Here is an 18,585-nt window from a genome sequence, read left to right as displayed (position 1 = left end):
CTATCGCATTTCCAACGCCCCTCCCCCAAGTCCCTCCTCCCTACCTTTTATCTTAGCCTGCTGGACAAACTTTCCTCATTCCTGAAGAAGGGCTTATGCTCGAAACGTCGATTCTCCTGTTCCTTGGATGCTGCCTGACCTGCTGCGCTTTTCCAGCAACACATTTTCAGCTCTGATCTCCAGCATCTGCAGTGATCACTTTCTCCTTTAGCAAATTCACCTCTTGCCAGGTTTATCATCAAACCTGCCTTCCAAAGTTGATCAAATAATTCTGATAAATGCTGCAAATATTCCTTCCACGTGTGACGAAAAAATCACCAAGTCATCGATGTAAACCACACAATTGGGTAGTTTAGAAATGACCTTAATATTTAGTCTTTGAAGTGCAGCTGGCACATTTTTCAAACCAAGCAGCACAACTTTAAATTGTTACAGTCCATTCATAGAGTCTTAGAGAGGTACAGCATAGAAACAGACCCTTCGGTCCAACCTGTACATGCCAACCAGATATCCCAACCCAATCTAGTCCCACCTGCTAGCACCTGGCCCATATTCCTCCAAACTCTTCCCATTTAGATACTCATACAAATGCCTCTTCAATGTTGCAATTGTACCAGCCTCCACCACTTCCTCTGGCAGCTCATTCCATACACATACCACACTCTGCGTGAAAAAGTTGCCCCTTAGGTCTCTTTTATATCTTTCCCCTCTCACCCTAAATCTATGCCCTCTAGTTCTGGACTCCCCCACCCCAGGGAAAAGATTTATCTATTTATCCTATCCGTGCCCCTCAATTTTCTAAATCTCTATAACGTCACCCCTCAGCCTCCGACGCTCCAGGGAAAACAGCCCCAGCCTGTTCAGCCTCTCCCTATAGTTCAAATCCTCCAACTTTGGCAACATCCTTGTAAATCTTTTCTGAACGCCTTCAAGTTTCACAACATCTTTCCGATAGGAAACTTGAACCCATTCAAGTTTTAGCGTTACTGTCTTTGCTCTTTCGGATAAAGGTAGCTGCCAGGTACCTCTGAGCAAGTCCAACTTAGAAATATAAGTTGCTTGTCCCACCTTCTCAATACTGTCTTCCAAATGTACAATCGGATATGAATCAGACTTTGTAAATGTATTGACTTTGCAAAAACCATTGGGTACCACCTGGTTTTGTCACCATTATTATGGGTGAGCTCTAGTTGTTGCAACTCACTTCAATTATGCAGTCTTGGAGCATGCAGTCAACCTCCTTTTGAACATGTGCCAATTTTAGATGTCTAAACGGATGTTGCTTAATTTGAACAGCATTTCCTTTATCTACATCATGCATAAGTAGATTAGTACCTCGCAGCTTATTTCTACATATCCCCATATGCGACAATAATAACTCTTTCAGGTCATTTCGCTTTTCCTCTGGAAGATAACTCAATAATTTATCCCAATTTTTGGAAACTTTCTCATTTGCCCAATTTACTTTGAGGAATGTTTAACTTAGAATCCTCTAAGCCTGGTTCTTCACTCTATGTTGTAACTAATAACACATTCTCCTTTTGCTTTTCTTCCCTATCAAAATATCGTTTGAGCATATTCATATGACACATTTCTTTCTATCTGAAGCCCTTATCAAGTAACTCACTTCACTCAATCTCCTTTAAATTTGATAAGGTCCACTAAGCATTGCTTTCACCTACCACAGGAAGTAACACTAACACTATCTCACTATTGTGATTTTTGATTTGTCTGCCTCCTGTTTCATCATATGCTGTGATACTTTTAAATGCTGTCTAGCAGATTTCCCCACTGTGTAATCATTCCCTAAAATTTGTCACATAGTCCAAAGATGTGGTCTCTAAATTCTGACTCAGCAATTTCTCTTTAGTTTCAGTGGTCCTCTCACTTAATGCCCAAAAGACCAATTCAAATGGATTAAATTTGGTCAATTCATTTGGTGCATCTTTGTTGGCAAGAAGTACAAACAGAATTCCTTTATCCCAATCATCTGGACAGTCTTGACAATAAGCCCCTAACATGGCCTTAATGTCTGATGCCACCTTTCTAGCACTCCCTGTGACTCTGGATGGTACACAGCAGATTTGAATTCCTAAGCTGCCCATAACTTCCTTGAATAACTTTGATGTAAAGTTTTTTGGTAGTCTGTATCTAGTGAAAAATTTGAGTAACTCTTCTAAGATCCTTTTAGCAGCGATATTGCAAAATAGAATGGCCTCTAGAAATCTAGTGGACACATCCATTATTGTTAACAAATAATGATTCCCACTACGCTTTAGCTAGGGGTCATATGTAATCAATTAAGGCGCTTGTAAAAAGGTTCCTCAAATGTAGGAATAGGTGTTAAAGGTGCAGGTTTTATTACTGCCTGTGGTTTTCCAATTACCTGACACGTATGACATGTCTGGCTGGCAAACTTCAATTACATCCTTGTCAGTCCAGGCGAGCAAATATGTTTTTTATATTTTAGCTTGAGTTTTTCTTACTCCTAAATGACCTCGTACTGGGAGTTCATGCGCTATCTCAACACCTTTCTATAAATACACTGGTAATAGAACTTTATGAACATCTGCCCATTGTTCAACTGCCCTGAATATGTGATGGTCTCCATTTCCTCATTAAGACATCATTCTTAAGATAGTAGCACTCAAGGATACACTCACATTCCTCTTCTATGTATACTTTTAATACAACTGCTTCAATTTTTCAACTTTCTGTTGTAACTCAGTTAACTTCTCTGAGCTAAAGATTGTCCTCCATCTGTTCTCACTACTTCTCATGAGTTCTCACTACTTCAGGAAGTGAATTTTTGAAATCCTCCAAAATAATCACCTCTCTTTCAAACTCAATGCATGTTTGACCAGGGTCCGTCCTTAGATTCCTGAAGCGTCATCTGTTTAGCAGTTTCCAAAGATTTTGATGGCTTTTCCAGCAAATTTAAATGCCGTGCTATTGCTGTAATTATCTGTCCTTTTCTCATGAATGAAGGTAACTCCAACCCCAGCTTGTCTGCCAATTCCAGTAGCTTTGCTTTATTCATCTTTTGTAGAACCCCCAAAGTCATTTCTTCCAACCCCAGAAAACTCTTGATGCCTGAAAGAGCCATTACTACAACCAAGCACTGCTTAAACCAACTAAATTCAACACCTGGAACAAAAGACACCAATATCTACCACTCATTACCTTTAAATCCAACAACTCTCATCCCAAACTGGTACAATAGAATAAATTCCAAATAAGCCCCCAGTCTGTTATGGACCAGGCCAGACCCCCCTCAAAATATTTCAAGAAGGTAGCCCAGACCTTACTTTTTTTTTGAAAGGTAGATGTAAAGTGAATATTCCAGTAGGGATATAGCTGGTCAAACCACTCAGCTTCAAGCAAAACAGAATTTATTTACACACTACACTTGAAACATGAACAAAAGAAAACAGAATTTAGAGTAACTTCACTATTTGAAAACCTAACCAACTCAAAATCACAAATTAACGAGGCTGTTCCAATTCCCGCAACATCCCAAAAACACACCTCTTGGCAAATGGTAAATTCAAACACAGGTCCTTACAGGCAGGAGAGTTTCAAAGAGAAAGTTCAGTCAAGAAACATCTGTGAAAACATAGAATCTCTTTTCACTGTAGCTGTTATTTGGTACCAGGAGTTTTCACCTCATTTTCCCCAGATATCTCCTCTGACAGTGATGCAAATATCTCATTAGCTCTACTAAACCGACCTAGAAAACAAAACCCGAACTGGGAGAACTGGCCACTTCACTGCCATTGTTCAAAAGTAACCATTTCCAGACAAATTGGGCACCTCTGTCTTTACAACCCATCTTGATTAAAAAAAACCTAAGGACAGCATACCTTGTTAAAGGGGCAGCATTGTCACATATTTGATCAACTAATTATGAGAACACCTGTCTTTACACCAGCAATGAAATTCTTTATTTGACTGCTGGTATGTTGTCAGGTACATAGGCAGGCTGTACAAAATAACTAATTGGGGATAAACAAACTGGCATAGTGACAGCCCTGAAGTTTTAGGAATTTACATTTCAGCTTTACATTTGGAACCAAGAGTAAGTGCAATATCATCTAAACGCAAAAGTCTCATTTTCAGAAATGTAGTTTATTCAAAAATGATCAAAGTAGACTATACTTCCAGTGCTTAAGAAATGTAGCATTAACACAATTACTTGAAATGAAATATCACATGCCAATGTATATTGGGATCATAAACAAAACACATTCAAATAAAGAAATCTGTATTACCTGCTCTTCGTTATAGAGCGGTGGCATGTTTTGGATGTAAAGTGTATCCTTTCATGGTTGCGAAGTCCTGCCAGTGCTTTAAAAAGCCGTGCACAGTGCCCACAGCGATATCCTTCCAATGAACTGTGCTTCACTGTATTCTCCAAGCACGTTGCTTTCACCCGAGAAGCACGATCTCTGCTTAACACCTCATTGCCTGTTGTCTTAAATTTTTAAAATGGCATTAATGTTCCAGCAAATAGATAAGAGGGATATTTCATATTGCACTCTTAAAATATTTAAAAATTGCAATTTATTGCTGCTTTGTGGACAAAGGCTTCTCAAATCAGGTGAGAATGACTACCCTTGATATCAAGATAGCAATGGACCACATGACAAACAGCTCATGTAAATCTAGGTCAATATGAATCAAGAGGGAAAACACTCCACCTGGCAGAGTCACATCTGTAGTACACGGGTAGGAAAGGGTTAATACTAAGGAGTGGGCAATACAACCTTGGACCTCAAACAGTCTGGGCCTCCACAAAGTTTCAGTAAAAATGTTTATCAAAGCAATAAGCTTTTTGTTAATTTGACAACATCTATTAAAGCATAGCTGCAACTTCCCTCTCTCTGGGAGGTGCTGCGGGAAAAGAATCGGACATATTTGTCCTGGTGAGAAAATTAGTCCTTTTTCCCTAGTTCTTCAATTAAGTACCAGATGAGAAAGTCCATGGACATGTTTCTCAATTCATTAGCAATTAAAGTCCTTAGGTGGGCAATTAATGTCAACTTAAGCGCCTCAACTTGTCCCCAGCTGATCACCTGCCTCCCAAGTGAGCTAGGAAGGTGGCTACTTGCCTAACTGGAAAACGACGGTAGTCAAAAAAATGTGGTGCTAGAAAAGCACAGCTGGTCAGGCAACAGAGGAGCAGGAGAGTTGACATTTCAGGCATAAGCCCTCATCAGGAATGAAGCTTGTGGACCAATGGGCTGAGAGATTATAGGGACGGGGTTTGGGGTTGTGGGAAAGGTAGCAGGGAAGTCGATAGGTAGATAAAAGGGGGAGGGGGGGTAATAGGTTGAAGTGGAGGGTTGAGCAGACAGGTGGGAAGGAAGATGGACAGGTAGGTGAATTGGCCATGCTAAATTGCCTATAGTGTTAGGTGAATGGGTAAATGTAGGGGAATGGGTCTGGGTGGGTTACTCTTTGAAGGGTCGGTGTGGACTTGTTGGGCCGAAGGCCTGTTTCCACACTGTAAGTAATCTAATCTAAAAGGGCTATGCAGAGTTGGAGGGTTGGATCTGTACTCAAGATTGGGATACAGACAGAATCTAACCTCATCGTTCATGCATTGTCCGAGCTGAGATGTCACCTGTTTATTTCATATAAAACCTAGAGTTATCTCGGGAAGGTGACTGAAAAGTCGTTCTGAGATTTACATATTAATGAACCAAAACCTGCAACCAATTCCAAAAGATGAAAGACTTAACAACAATCTAGGTTTGTTCAATATATCGTTTCAGTTTCTGACACTGTGATCTTTTGCTATAAATGTTGTTGCCTCATGATCCTGCTCCACAGCTACCTGATGAAGGAGCAGTGCTCCATATGCTAGTACTTCCAAATAAACTGTTGGACTATAACCTGTTGTTGTGTGATTTGTAACTTTAACCGGAGTTTGGATTGGGGCATTTTCAGGATGAAAACCTAAAACAAAGGAATGAGAACAGTGCTGGGAAAATGAGTTCAACAGCAAAGACTGTTAATGAACAATGACATATTTTAAAAAAAAGTTTGTGGCACCCAACAAGTATCATAGATTAGATTGGATTAGATTCCCTACAGTGTGGAAACAGGCCCTTCAGCCCAACAAGTCCACACCAACCTGAAGAGTAACCCCCCCAGACCCATTTCCCACTGACTAATGCACCTAACACTATGGGCAACTCAACATAGCCAATTCACCTGACCTGCACATCTGTGGGAGGAAACCGGAGCACCCAGACGAAACCCATGCAGACAGGGGAGAATGTGCAAACTCCACAAAGACAGTCGCCGGAGGTTGGAATCAATCCCAGGTCCCTGGCGCTATGAGGAAACAGTGCTAACCACTGAGCCACCCTCATCATACTAAGTCAGCTACATACAATAAATCATGCTCTTTAATTTATAACCCTATAACTTCAAACATAGTCCTCATATTTGAATAACTTTGTTTATTAACAACACAATGGGTATTTGCAATAAAATATTGAGAGAATATCCCTCTCCATCTTTGCTAATCATCATTAATTAAATATGTGAGCATATCCATCTTTACTCATTTCATCAATGATCTGTTTAAAATCTTCCTTCTCCAAATTACTATCCATGTAAAGATGCAAGAGAAAGGCAATTCAGGCCATTATGTTTGTGCTAACTCTCAAAGAGGAACTTACCTAGTCCCATTGCAGATTCTAACAACAGACCATTCATGATTTTGAATACTTCTGTCAACTCATCTTTTCCAAGAATTTCTGAAGTTAGACATTCTTGGAATCATTTATGGGAGTCTTTTCATTTGATAAATTACAAAGTAGGTGTCACATTTTAGGAATTCAGAGAAATGTTACCAGCTCATAGGCCAAATAATTGTGACAGAGGTTACCCTTGACAATTGGCAAGAAACTGTGGTTCCCACATCTTTATACAATATTCCAATTGAGGCTAAACCAATGTCTTATACAAGTTTATCATAATTTGTTTTGTGCAGGATGGAGGGTTTTAGATTACTGGGGCCGTGGGAGCATTTCTAAGGAGGTAGGATGCATACAAGTTGAATGGGGTGACATCTGAACAGGAATGGGATCAATATCCTCATGGGAAGGTTTGTTAATGCTGTCAAGATGAATTTAAATTAGACTGGTTGGGAGATAGTAGTTCAGGAGGTAAGAGCAGCTGCAATATGATGAGAAGGTAAGGACTGATTAGTGATAGTCAACATGGATTTGTGTGGGAAATGGCATCTCACCAACTTGACTGAGGAAGTGACAAAGATGATTGATCAAGGCAGAGCAGTGAACATTGCCCATATGGACTTCAGCAAGGCATTCAACAAGGTTCCGCATGATAGACTAGTTAGGAAGGTTAGATCACATGTAATCCAGGGACAGCTAGCTATATGGATGCAAAATTGCTTGAAGGTAGGAGACAGGTGGTGGTGAAGCGCTGTTTTGCAGACTGGAGACCTGTGATCTGCAGTATCCTGCAAGGATTGGGGCTGGGTCCACTGCTTTTCATCATTTATACAAATGATTTGGAGGTGAATATAACAGGTCTGTAATGATGCTGTCACTTCAAAAGGTTTAAGAGTGAATACCACTGCTTTCTTGAAATGCAGCCAGAATGGGTGTGGCTAGCTTTCTCCGATCAGGATTTCTGAGCAGCATCAGAAGCTATTGAAATCGAAACAGAATTAGAGGTTTCAGTGAATGTCTCCTCGCTGCTACTCACTCTGAATTTTCTTTTGATGCTTTCTTCCTCCTGAATGGGAGAATTGCATGTGAGAATCTGTGTCAGAATCTTCCTTTGTGCCAAGGGTGAAACATTACTATACTGGAACAGTTAATTAGTAATAATTACTGTATCAATTATTCTGTTAAAGTTTTTAAATAGAGTTAAGTTATTCTAAATTTCTCTTTTCTTTGGTTGTGTTTTACGTACAAGGTTTAAATAAATTGTGTTTTGCTTAACGTGAGTAGTTTGACCAATCGCATTGAGCCTGGAACAGGCAACTTATATTTGACTTGAAAATTACAAAAAGTTAAGGGTCTGCTCTGATCTGTAACAGGTATGGTTCGTAAGTGTGCAGATGACATCAAACTTGGCAATGTAGTGGACAGTCAAGAAGGTCATCTTGGAGTACAATGGGACCTTCATCAGACGGACCAATGGGCTGAGTGGCAGATGGAGCTTAATTTAGATAAGCAAGAGGTGCCCCATTTTGGAAAGGCAAAAATGGGCAGGACTTATACACTTAATGGTAAGGTCCTGGGGAGTGTTGCTGAAAAAAAAAGACCTTGGAGTGCAGGTTCATAGTTCCTTGAAAGTGGAGTCACAGGTAGATAGGATAGTGAAGCAGCCATTTGATAAGCTTGCTTTTATTGGTTAGTGCATTGAGTACAGGACATTGGTTAGGTCATTTTAGAAATACTGAGTGCAATTCTGGTCTTGCTGCTGGAGGATATTGTTAAACTTGAAAGGGTTCAGAAAAAATTCCAAGATGTTCCTGGGTTGGAGGGCTTCAGCTAAATGGTGAGGTTGAAGATGCTGGGCCTATATTCCCTGGAGCATCAGAGGCTGAGGGGTGACTTTACAGAGGTCTGTAAAATTATGAGGGGCATGGATAATGTGAATAGCCGAGGTCTTTTCTCCAGGGTTGGGGAATCAAAAACTACAGGACATAGGTTTAGGGTGAGAGGGGAAAGATCTAAAAGGGACCAAAGAGGCAAATTTTTCATACAGGTGGGGGGTGCCTGTATGGAATGAACTGCCAGAGATAGTAAAACTGGTGGAGGCTGGTACAACTACAACATTTAAAGGGCATCTGGATGGGTACATGAAAAGGAAGGGTTTAGAGGAATATAGGCCAAATGCTGTCAAATAGAAGAACATAGGTGAAAGTGAGATCAGAGTCGAAATGTGTGGCAGTGGAAAAGCACGGCAGGTCAAGCAGCAACCAAGGAACAGAAGAATCGATGTTTCGGGCATAAGCTCATTATCAGGAATGGTTTATCCCCGAAATGTCGATTTTTCTGCTCCTTAGACGCTGCCTGACCTGCTATGCTTTTCCAGTGCCACCTTGATATAGAACAACATAGAACAGTACAGCACAGTATGGGCCCTCTATGTTGTGCTGACTTTTTATCCTACTCTAAGATCAACTGTATACCTGACATTTTACTGTCATCCATGTGCCTATTCAAGAGTTGCTTTAATGTCCCTATTTATCTGACTCTACTACCACTGCTGGCAGTGCATTCCACGCACCCACCACTCTGTGCAAAGAACCTACCTCTGACATCTCCCCCAAATCTTCCTCCAATCAATTTAAAATTCCGGCCTTTTGTGATAAACATTTCCCATCTGGGAAAAAGTATGTTTATACACTCTATCAATGCCTGTCAGAACATCTTGTACACCTCTATCAAGTCACCTCTCATTCCTCTTCGCTCCAACGAGCAAAACCCTACCTCCCTCAACCTAAGATTTGCCCTCCAGTCCAAGCAGCAACCTGATAAATGCCCTCTGCACCCTCTCTAAAGCTTCCACATCGTTCCTGTAATGAGGTGACCAGAACTGGACACAATATTCCAAGTGTGGTCTAACCATGGTTTTATAGAGCTGCAGCATAACCTCGCAGCTCTTAAACTCAATCCCTCTGCTGATGAAAGCCAATGCACCATATCCCTTTTTACAAATCCCTGTCAACTTGGGTGGCAACTTTGAAGGATCTACGGGTGTTGACCCCAAGATCCCTCAGTTCCTCCCCACTGCCAAGAATCCTGCTTTTAACACATTAATCTTCATTCAAACTCAACCTTTCAAAATGAATCACTCCACAATTTTTCAGGTTGACTTCATTAACTCGGATCAAGTCTACAGGATTCTTAAAAGGGGAGGGAGAGCAGCCACAAGTCGTGGTACACATTGGTACCAATGACATAGCTAGGAAAAAGGAATGAGGACCTGAAAAGTGAATATAGGGAGTTAGGTTGGAAGCTAAAAGGCAGAACGAGCAGAATCTCAGGATTGCTAGTGGTGCCACAGGCTTGAGGGGCTAGGAACAGAGAGCAGGTGCAGTTGAACACGTGGCTGTAGAGCTAGTGTAGAAAGGAGGACTTCAGATAAGTGGATAATTGGACACCTTCTGGGGAAGGCAGACCACAACAAGGAGGATGGGTTGCAGCTGAACTGGAGGGGTACCAATAGTCTGGGTGGGAAGTTTGCTAGAGTTCTTCAGGAGGATTTAAACTAGTTTGGCAGGGAGATGGGAAACAAAGCTATGCATCAGAAGATAGGGTAGCTGGTGAACAGGCAGATGCAGCATGCAGAGAATCTGTGAGGAAGGATAGACAGTTGACAGGGCAAAGTTGCAGTCAGTGCGATGGTCTGAAGTGTGTCACAAGTAGTGTCAGGAATAAGAGCGATGAACTTAGATCATGGATCATTACTCGAAGCTATGATATTACGGAGACTTGGATGTTAAAGAACGATTGTCGGATGTTCCGGGGTTTAGAGGTTTCAAAAATGAATAAGGAGGGAAGTAAAAGAGGTGGGAGAGGTGGTTTCTTTGGGGTGGTGATGTCATTTTCTGTTCTTTTTCTCATGGGGTGGTAAATGAGGTCCAAGTCGATGGACAGGAAAATGACATCACAAACCCAAAGAAACCCAAACATACTAATAGAAAGCAGTTAAACATCAGCAGTGCTCCGTCTGGATGCTCACTGAAGATGTTACCTAATATGGTGATGAAATGTCAGAAAATGAACCTTCCAGCTCAGCGAGCAAACCGACATCCAGAATCTCAACCTTAGCTACAAATCTTCTCAAAGCTCACTAATAATTCAAGTTAATTAGAACATCTGCTTATTTGACAAGGATTTGGAATCTTAGAATTTTTGCTTAAAATTCCTGAGATAAAACAATTTGGACAAAGTGAAATAAACAATCGCAGTTACAATCTAAGATACAAAGGAGAAATAAGCTTGGAAAATGATCATACTCAATGCAAGTTGAAATTAGTTTTTTTTTAAATCAACCTATTCAGCCATGTTATGACACACCACTGGAGCAGTTAGACTTGAACCATGCCTCCTGGTCCAGAAGTAGGAACAAACACAGTACCACAAGAGCCCCCCATAAGCTGAAATTATTTTCTATACCCACCTCTGGACTGGGTGGAACTTAAATGCAAGCTTCCTGGCTCAGAGATAGGAATGCTGCTACTGTGCCATAAAAGCCACAAGGCAAAATTACATATACCTCCCAGATTACCTGAAGCTAACAAAGCTCTATTACATTACCTGATTTAGTGGGGTTTTTAGTGGTCCACACCTATCAGCCAGAAGATCTAGGTTTCATTTTATGTCATGCACACCTGTCCTAGGGGTGCAGTGTAACAGCTCTGCAAAAGTTCATTCGAATTACTATCTAATTTAGCAAATCTTTCACACCAAGTTGCTCTGATCTTATTTCTGATTAAATATTCAAACAAGACAAGTCAAAAATGTATTATAAATATTGAAATTAGCTTTGACCTCAGTTGAACTCCCCATTTAGTGTCTTGTAAATTCAACCTGATAACTGTGTCAAAAGTAAATAAAAACTATATTATTCTTCACTTTTTCCCATTCCCTATGTGATGCTAAAAAGAATTAAAACTCAATAACAATTAAGAACCAGTGCACCATACCAGGTCTCCTTGTTGCCAGTCATCTTCGGCACCAAATACACATTCCTGGACTGTGCTTTTATTTACAGGATCAAATTCACAAAAAATGTCACTGCTGTCAATATTTTGCTTTCCTGGCATTATGTTATATTCTAAGCATTGACTTCCACATCCATTCAGTGGAAATTGTTTAGATGGCAATCTTGTTACATCTAATGAGTTTACAGCCTTGGTGATCTTCTGTCCAGAATGGATTGGGTTGGTGTTCTGATTTCTCAGGTGCTCTCTGACAGGCACTGTCATTATCAAATCTCGATCTCCCTTATGGCTGATCAATTCAAGTTCACTGCCAAAGGCTAAAGGTTCCTTGGTACGGACCATATTCATTCCCCACTCCAACATAGCATTTCCACATTCACTTGTATTCCTGAAACGTTTTGCTTCACAAAATTGTGGATCGAGGTTTGTCATATGCAAATTGGCATGATTTTTACATTCAATAGTGCATCTATTTTGGGAATAAAATCTTGGATGTCGTAATTTATAATGGAACAAAAGTTCTTTCTGAGTAATAGCCTTAAATGAACATAGCATACATATCTGTTTCTCCATACCAGCCTTCAGATCCTCATCACTGGACAATAATGAGACAAGTTCATTTTGGCCTGTCTTCATGCCATGAGAGCTAAATTGAGGTTCAATATCATGGTATATGAGATAATGGTTAATGAGCCCTTCCTGAGTTAAATGAGTGTACCCACACAAGGCACATTTGAAAAGAATATCAGAATCTTCAACTTGAGCACAAATAATGCTCTGCCTGATGCAATAGTGTCGACAAATGACTCGTCTTGATGAGCAGGTAAAATTACAGAGCTGGCACTGAAACACCACCTGTGGCTCACTGCTAGAAGTGGAGGTGGAAGCTAATGGTGCCCTGGCCTGTACATTGTTGACAATTCTTCTCGCTGACTTTTTCTGTCCACCATATTTGGTTAAGTTTGTAGATGTATGAAATTTTTGATAATGCTCAATTAAAGAAATCCAGTCTCCACTGAATGAACAATGTTCACAGAAACACAATGCTGAAGATCTAGTAAAGCAAGGGACAAGTGAATCAGCAGATTTAGAATCAACCCAAGATAAACTGTGTGTGGGCAAATGTAAGTCCAATCCCATCTGCATATTCATCTTACAGCTATATTTCTGGATCCTGTGGTATGGTATGTCCTCTTCAGGGTGTTGTCTGCCATAGTGCGACAGGACAGATATAATGTTAGCACTTGAAAAAGGACAGATATCACATTTGTACAATAAAGTACAAACATTTCCTGGTTCCATGTTTGCACTTGATGGAAGACTGAGAATTTCACTTTTGTCTTCTGTTGCTTTTGCAATGTTTTCATTTAAAGTACCATAATTTCTATAGACTTTTGAATTGTTACTTTTATCATCTGTATCAGATAGCACAACTTCAATTTCAGCCATTGCATCAAGGAGATAATCATCGTCACAGGATGAAAACTCTGCAGCTCTTTCAATCTTCTGTTGCTTTAAGAAATTATATGCCTCCATCACCCACTTAGCCTGCTGCTCCTCTGTTGTTCTACAAAACGGAATGCTTCGCCTGGGCCTTGCTATTCGATCATTGAGCAATGTAACTGCTGGCCTGCATTTGATTGGTGATGCCACACGACTTTTCAGGCTTTCTACTATGGCTTCCAATGCGAGGCATTTCCTTGAAGATGGCTGAGCTTTAATATTCAGATCACCATAGGTTATCTTCTCATCAGTAGTCATTAAGGATGAAAAACACGGAAGAGCTCCTAGAGGATCTGGAGGTATTTCTGAACTTGTTTTAACATCTGAATCATTAGCAAGATAAAGTAATGAAAATTGTGTTTGATCATGGACCAATGATGTTTCATAACATGAATTACTGTGCTGCTTAATTAAGCAATTTTTAGATTCAATAATATCTGATTTACTGGTACAAAGTGATGGTTTTGCAACAGAAGGCATCAAATTTACATTTTCACCTCTTATACTTGTATCTGGTTTTGGTATTCGAAAACCCTTTCTTTCTAAGGACAATGGACCACTGTACGAAGTTAACTTTTTTAAAGTGCAATCCTTTTCACAACACTTCAGTGTATTTAAGCCATTTGAAACCCTAACATAGCATTTAGGACTTCCGATTTGGTTGCGATGCATACTTCTCACATGGCGCAAGACACAACGACGGTACAAAGTATGAAATCGACAAAAAATACAATGAAATAAACATAGTCGTTTCATATAGAATATAGTTTGGTTATTTTTAAGGTTTAATGTTCTTCTGACCTTTTGCCTAAAAGTGGCATGTATTACAGACTTCTGTCGCATATCCTTGAAAGGTTTGAAACCGTCAGTTATGTCATCTGAATTACTTGATGAGACAGGATTTTTACATTCAGTTCTATACAGTTCACTCTTTCTCACTATTGTCTCTCCATTCTGAGAAGCATTATTAATTGAATCAACTTGTGAAGTGAAGTCCTGTTCTTCACATCCTAAGTCCTCTGGCTCTGTTGTGGACATCAAAGCCGCTTTGTCATGTTCAATGCAACTATGCTGTTCTTTTGTATGTTCTTCAAAGTATCGTTCATTAAATGTGTAGTGTTCACACCATAAACAGGACGTTTTACCAGTCTCTGTAACTAATTTCCCACTTACTTCCATTTCTGTCCCACCTTTGTTTTCTTTATCAGGATGAATCTGTTTCGGCAGAATATTCGGTGCTCCATCAAGAGGAAAAAACATGAAACTTTCAGATGGTTCAATTGCCTTCTTTACTCCCAACATAGTTTCAAGTTTTGTATGACCCAGGTTTTTAACTTCCAGTTCCTCAGCACTTTTGAAGGAAGAAGTAGTGTCCTTCAGCAAGCAGTGATCCAATTCTGACTGGTTATTGAAAATCTTGGGTTTATCGCATATATCATCATGTGCAATGCTACACACATCCATCACCTGTTCGATGGCAAATGTCGCACTGGTATTGGAAAAAGCAACTTGTTTGTTTGAATCTTCTGGTGCTCTTGATTTCCCAACCGTCTCACAAAATGGATTCATATTTTCCTTGAAAGCTTTGTATCCATAAGGATGCTCACCACTGTTTTGGAAGTGGTCACCTGACTGAATAACATGACTGTTGTAGATCAAATCTTCACTCAAGTCACTCCTGTTCCTAACTCTTGAGTCTTGTCCTACACAGAGAGAGTGAATATCAGAGTTAATTTACACAGTGATATGCAGATTACACAGCATAAGACCAAAACTGAAGTCTTAAAAAAAAAATTTTTGGATTCAAACTTTAACTCTGTTCCTGTCTCCATAGATGCTGTCAGGCCCACTGAGTTTATTCACCATTTTCTGTTGGTAATTCAGATTTCCAGCATCCACAGTGTTAAGTCATCAAAAGAGCATACATTCACTTCAAAATAAAAACTGTTTTCTGAATTTTAAAGTAAATTTGAAGTACAGCCACAGCTTCCAAAACAGACCAGTTGAGAGGTGGGCTGTTCCAGGATATAGACAAGTAACAGAGTCATAGAGATGTACAGCATGGAAACAGACTCTTCGGCCCAACCCGTCCATGTCGACCAGATATCCCAACCCAATCTAGTCCCACCTACCAGCACCTAGCCCATATCCCTCCAAACCCTTTCTATTCATATACCCATCCAAATGCCTCTTCAATGTTGCAATTGTACCAGCCTCCACCACTTCCTCTAGCAGCTCATTCCGTACATGTACCACGCTCTGCATGAAAACGTTGGCCCTTAGGTCTCTTTTATATCTTTCCGCTCTCACCCTAAACCTATGCCCTTGAATTCTGGACTCCCCCACTCTAGGGAAAAGACTTTGCCTATTTATCCAATCCATGCCCCTCATAAATTTTGTAAACCTCTATAAGGTCACCTCTCAGCTTTCGACGCTCCAGGGAAAATCAGCCCTAGCCTGTTCAGCCTCTCCCTACAGCTCAAATCCTCCAACCCTGGCAACATCCTTGTAAATCTTTTCTGAACCCTTGCAAGTTTCATAACATCTTTCCAATAGGAAGACCAGAATTGCACGCAATATTTCAACAGTGGCCTAACCAATGTCCTGTACAGCCGCAACATGACCTCCCTACCCCTGTACTCAATACTGACCAATAAAGGAAAGCATACCAAACGCCTTCTTCACTATCCTACCTACCTGCGATCCACTTTCAAGGAGCTATGAACCTGCACTCCAAGGTCTCTTTGTTCAGCAACACTTCCTAGGACCTTACCATTAAGTGCATATGTCTCGCTAAGATTTGCTTTCCCAAAATGCAGCACCTCACATCTATCTGATTTAAACTCCATCTGCCATGTCTCAGCCCATTGGCCCATCTGGTCAAGATCCTGTTGTAATCTGAGATATCCCACTTTGCTGTCCACTACATTTCCAATTTTGGTGTCATCTGCAAACTTACTAACTGTACCTCTTATACTCGCATCCAAATCATTTATGGAAATGACAAAAAATAGAGGGCCCAGCACTGATCCTTGTGGCACTCCACTGGTCACAGGTCTCCAGTCTGAAAAACAACCCTCCACCAGCACCCTCGGTTCTTCTACCTTTGAGCCAGTTCTGTATCCAAATGGCTAGTTCTTCTTGTATTCCATGAGATCGAACCTTGCTAATCAGTCTCCTATGGAGAACCTTGTCAAATGCCTTACTGAAGTCCATATAGATCACGTCCACCACTCTTCCCTCATTAATCCTCTTTGTTACTTCTTCAAAAAACTCAATCAAATTTGAGAGACATGATTTCCCACGCACAAAGCCATGTTGACTACCCCTAATCAGTCCTTGCCTTTCCAAATACATGTACATCCTGTCCCTCAGGATTCCCTCCAACAACTTGCCCACCACCAAGATCAGGCTAATTAGCTGTTAAAAGATACCTGAGCTTTGGTTGCTGTTTTGACAACAATTCAAATTTAACCAATTAATTTATGCCCAGGATAGTAAAAGCCAATGGAGTTTGAGCGTATTGTATTGACAACATCAAACCAATGAGAGGGTTGGGGGCATAACAAAGGTGGGCATTTTGAAAGTTAGTCAAAGCAACTGCCATTGAACAACAGAGCAACTGCGGTCGAGCCAGAAAGCTAACTGCCCATCTAAATCTTGCTCTTAAAGAAATTTTAGAAGGCACTGTCAAAGGCATCTTTTCCTGTAAAACCAGTAAAAACGAAGATGACCTATAGAGAAGACAGCAGAGTCAGGAAGAAGAAGAAGGAAGGCTTAAGGGAATAAAGAAGACCATCTTTGAGAAATTAAGTTACGTATTGTTTAATAATTGTATTAATGGAGCAGAATCTTTATAGAGCTGAGGTCAGATAGTAATTAGTTAAGAAAAGTGGGCTTGGATTTGTTAAAAGCTTTGTTTAGGTATTCACTATGACTGTTGGAAAACTAACATGTTATTTTCTAAATAATGGAAATTAGGAGCTCTCTTTCACTCACTGACACTTTCAACAGATTATGAGGTGAGGTAAGCTTCTCTGGGTGTTTGGTTTTAATTACCAGAGGGATTCAACCTCTGTGTCACATTGATAGTACTTTGCTTTTATTAAAAGGAACAGGACATGTGACTGGTGTTTAACTAAAAGCCTAGGAATAGAATGTAGATGTGGTTCCTTAGTAACCTATTAAAAACTTAGAAATAAAATTAGATCCATTCCATCTACCTCACCACATTAAGACCTTATGATGCAGAAGCAGATGTAGCCCAGTCAGACCATCAAGTCTGTTCTGCTGTTCAATGAGATCTCAATTTACCTGATAATTCTCAATTCCACAACTCTATTCCCTGATTATCTCAGCCTTGAATGCACATAACAAAACACAGTCTCGACATCCCTCTGCAATGAAGAATTCACAGATTTACTACTCTCAGTGAAACGCCTGCTGTCTTAAATGGGAAATTCATAACTGAAAATATACCCTCTTGTCCTCGACGCTCCCACAAGGGAAACAACTTTTCTGCAGCTACCTTGTCAAGTCCCCTAAGAATTCTGCATGTTTCAATAAGGTCATCTCTCATTCTTCTACAAGCCCAACCAACTCAACCGCTCCCCTTAAAATCACTTCAAGCCTTGGAACAACATAAAGGTGACCCTTCTCTGAAAAGGTTTTCAATGCCAGGATAACTTTTCATAAATAATGGAATCAAAACAGTTCATAGTATTCAAAATGTGGTCCTGTATAGTTTTAGTAAGATCTCCTTTGAAATAAAGGCCAATATTCCAAATGCCTTACTTAATACCATAATTAATGTGCTAGCATTTTTAGTGTTTCATGCACAAGGACCTCTAAATCACACTATGCTTCAGTTTTCTGCAGTCTTACTCCATTTGAAAATTCAGATCCTCTGTTCTCCCTACCAAGTGCATAAATTGTCCTATATTATTATCCATTTACCTTCTCAAAACATGATAATAAATTTATTAGGCATGATTTCCTCTTCATGAAACCTTGCTGACTCTGCTTGATTAGATTATTTCTAAATGCTCTGCTATTATGTACTTTATAGTAGACGCTAACATTTTCCCAATGACAATGTTAAACTCATTGGCCTATATTTACTAATGTGTTTGTTTCTCACCCCATTTTGAGCAAGGATGTTATATTGGCAGTTCCCACTCCTGAGTTTTCCAGATCTACAATACTTGAACGTTTACTATCAGTGCATCCGCAATCTGTGTGGCTGCTTTAATATCCTAGGATTTTTGCTTCCCCGGTCCCCAACGCCTTATCTTCACCATGGACATCCAGTCCCTGTACACCTCCATCCCCCATCACGAAGGACTCAAAGCCCTCCG

General features: G+C 40.2%; 1 protein-coding gene across 2 annotated transcripts in view; it reads right to left on the bottom strand.

The window, feature by feature from the left end:
- Positions 1-18,585, bottom strand: part of LOC122565140 (zinc finger protein 462-like) — a 93,858-nt gene that overhangs the window by 47,656 nt on the left and 27,617 nt on the right. For both annotated transcript variants that reach the window (XM_043720803.1, XM_043720804.1), the window contains 2 exons: positions 11,708-14,931; positions 4,272-4,474 (listed from right to left, as the gene is read on the bottom strand). In XM_043720803.1, the coding sequence (XP_043576738.1) occupies positions 4,272-4,474; positions 11,708-14,931 (3,427 nt within the window). The remainder of the gene's footprint in view (positions 1-4,271; positions 4,475-11,707; positions 14,932-18,585) is intronic.

Source organism: Chiloscyllium plagiosum, chromosome 31 (genome assembly GCF_004010195.1).
Source record: "Chiloscyllium plagiosum isolate BGI_BamShark_2017 chromosome 31, ASM401019v2, whole genome shotgun sequence".
Taxonomy (NCBI): domain Eukaryota; kingdom Metazoa; phylum Chordata; class Chondrichthyes; order Orectolobiformes; family Hemiscylliidae; genus Chiloscyllium; species Chiloscyllium plagiosum.
This window is presented reverse-complemented; position numbering and strand designations above follow the sequence as displayed.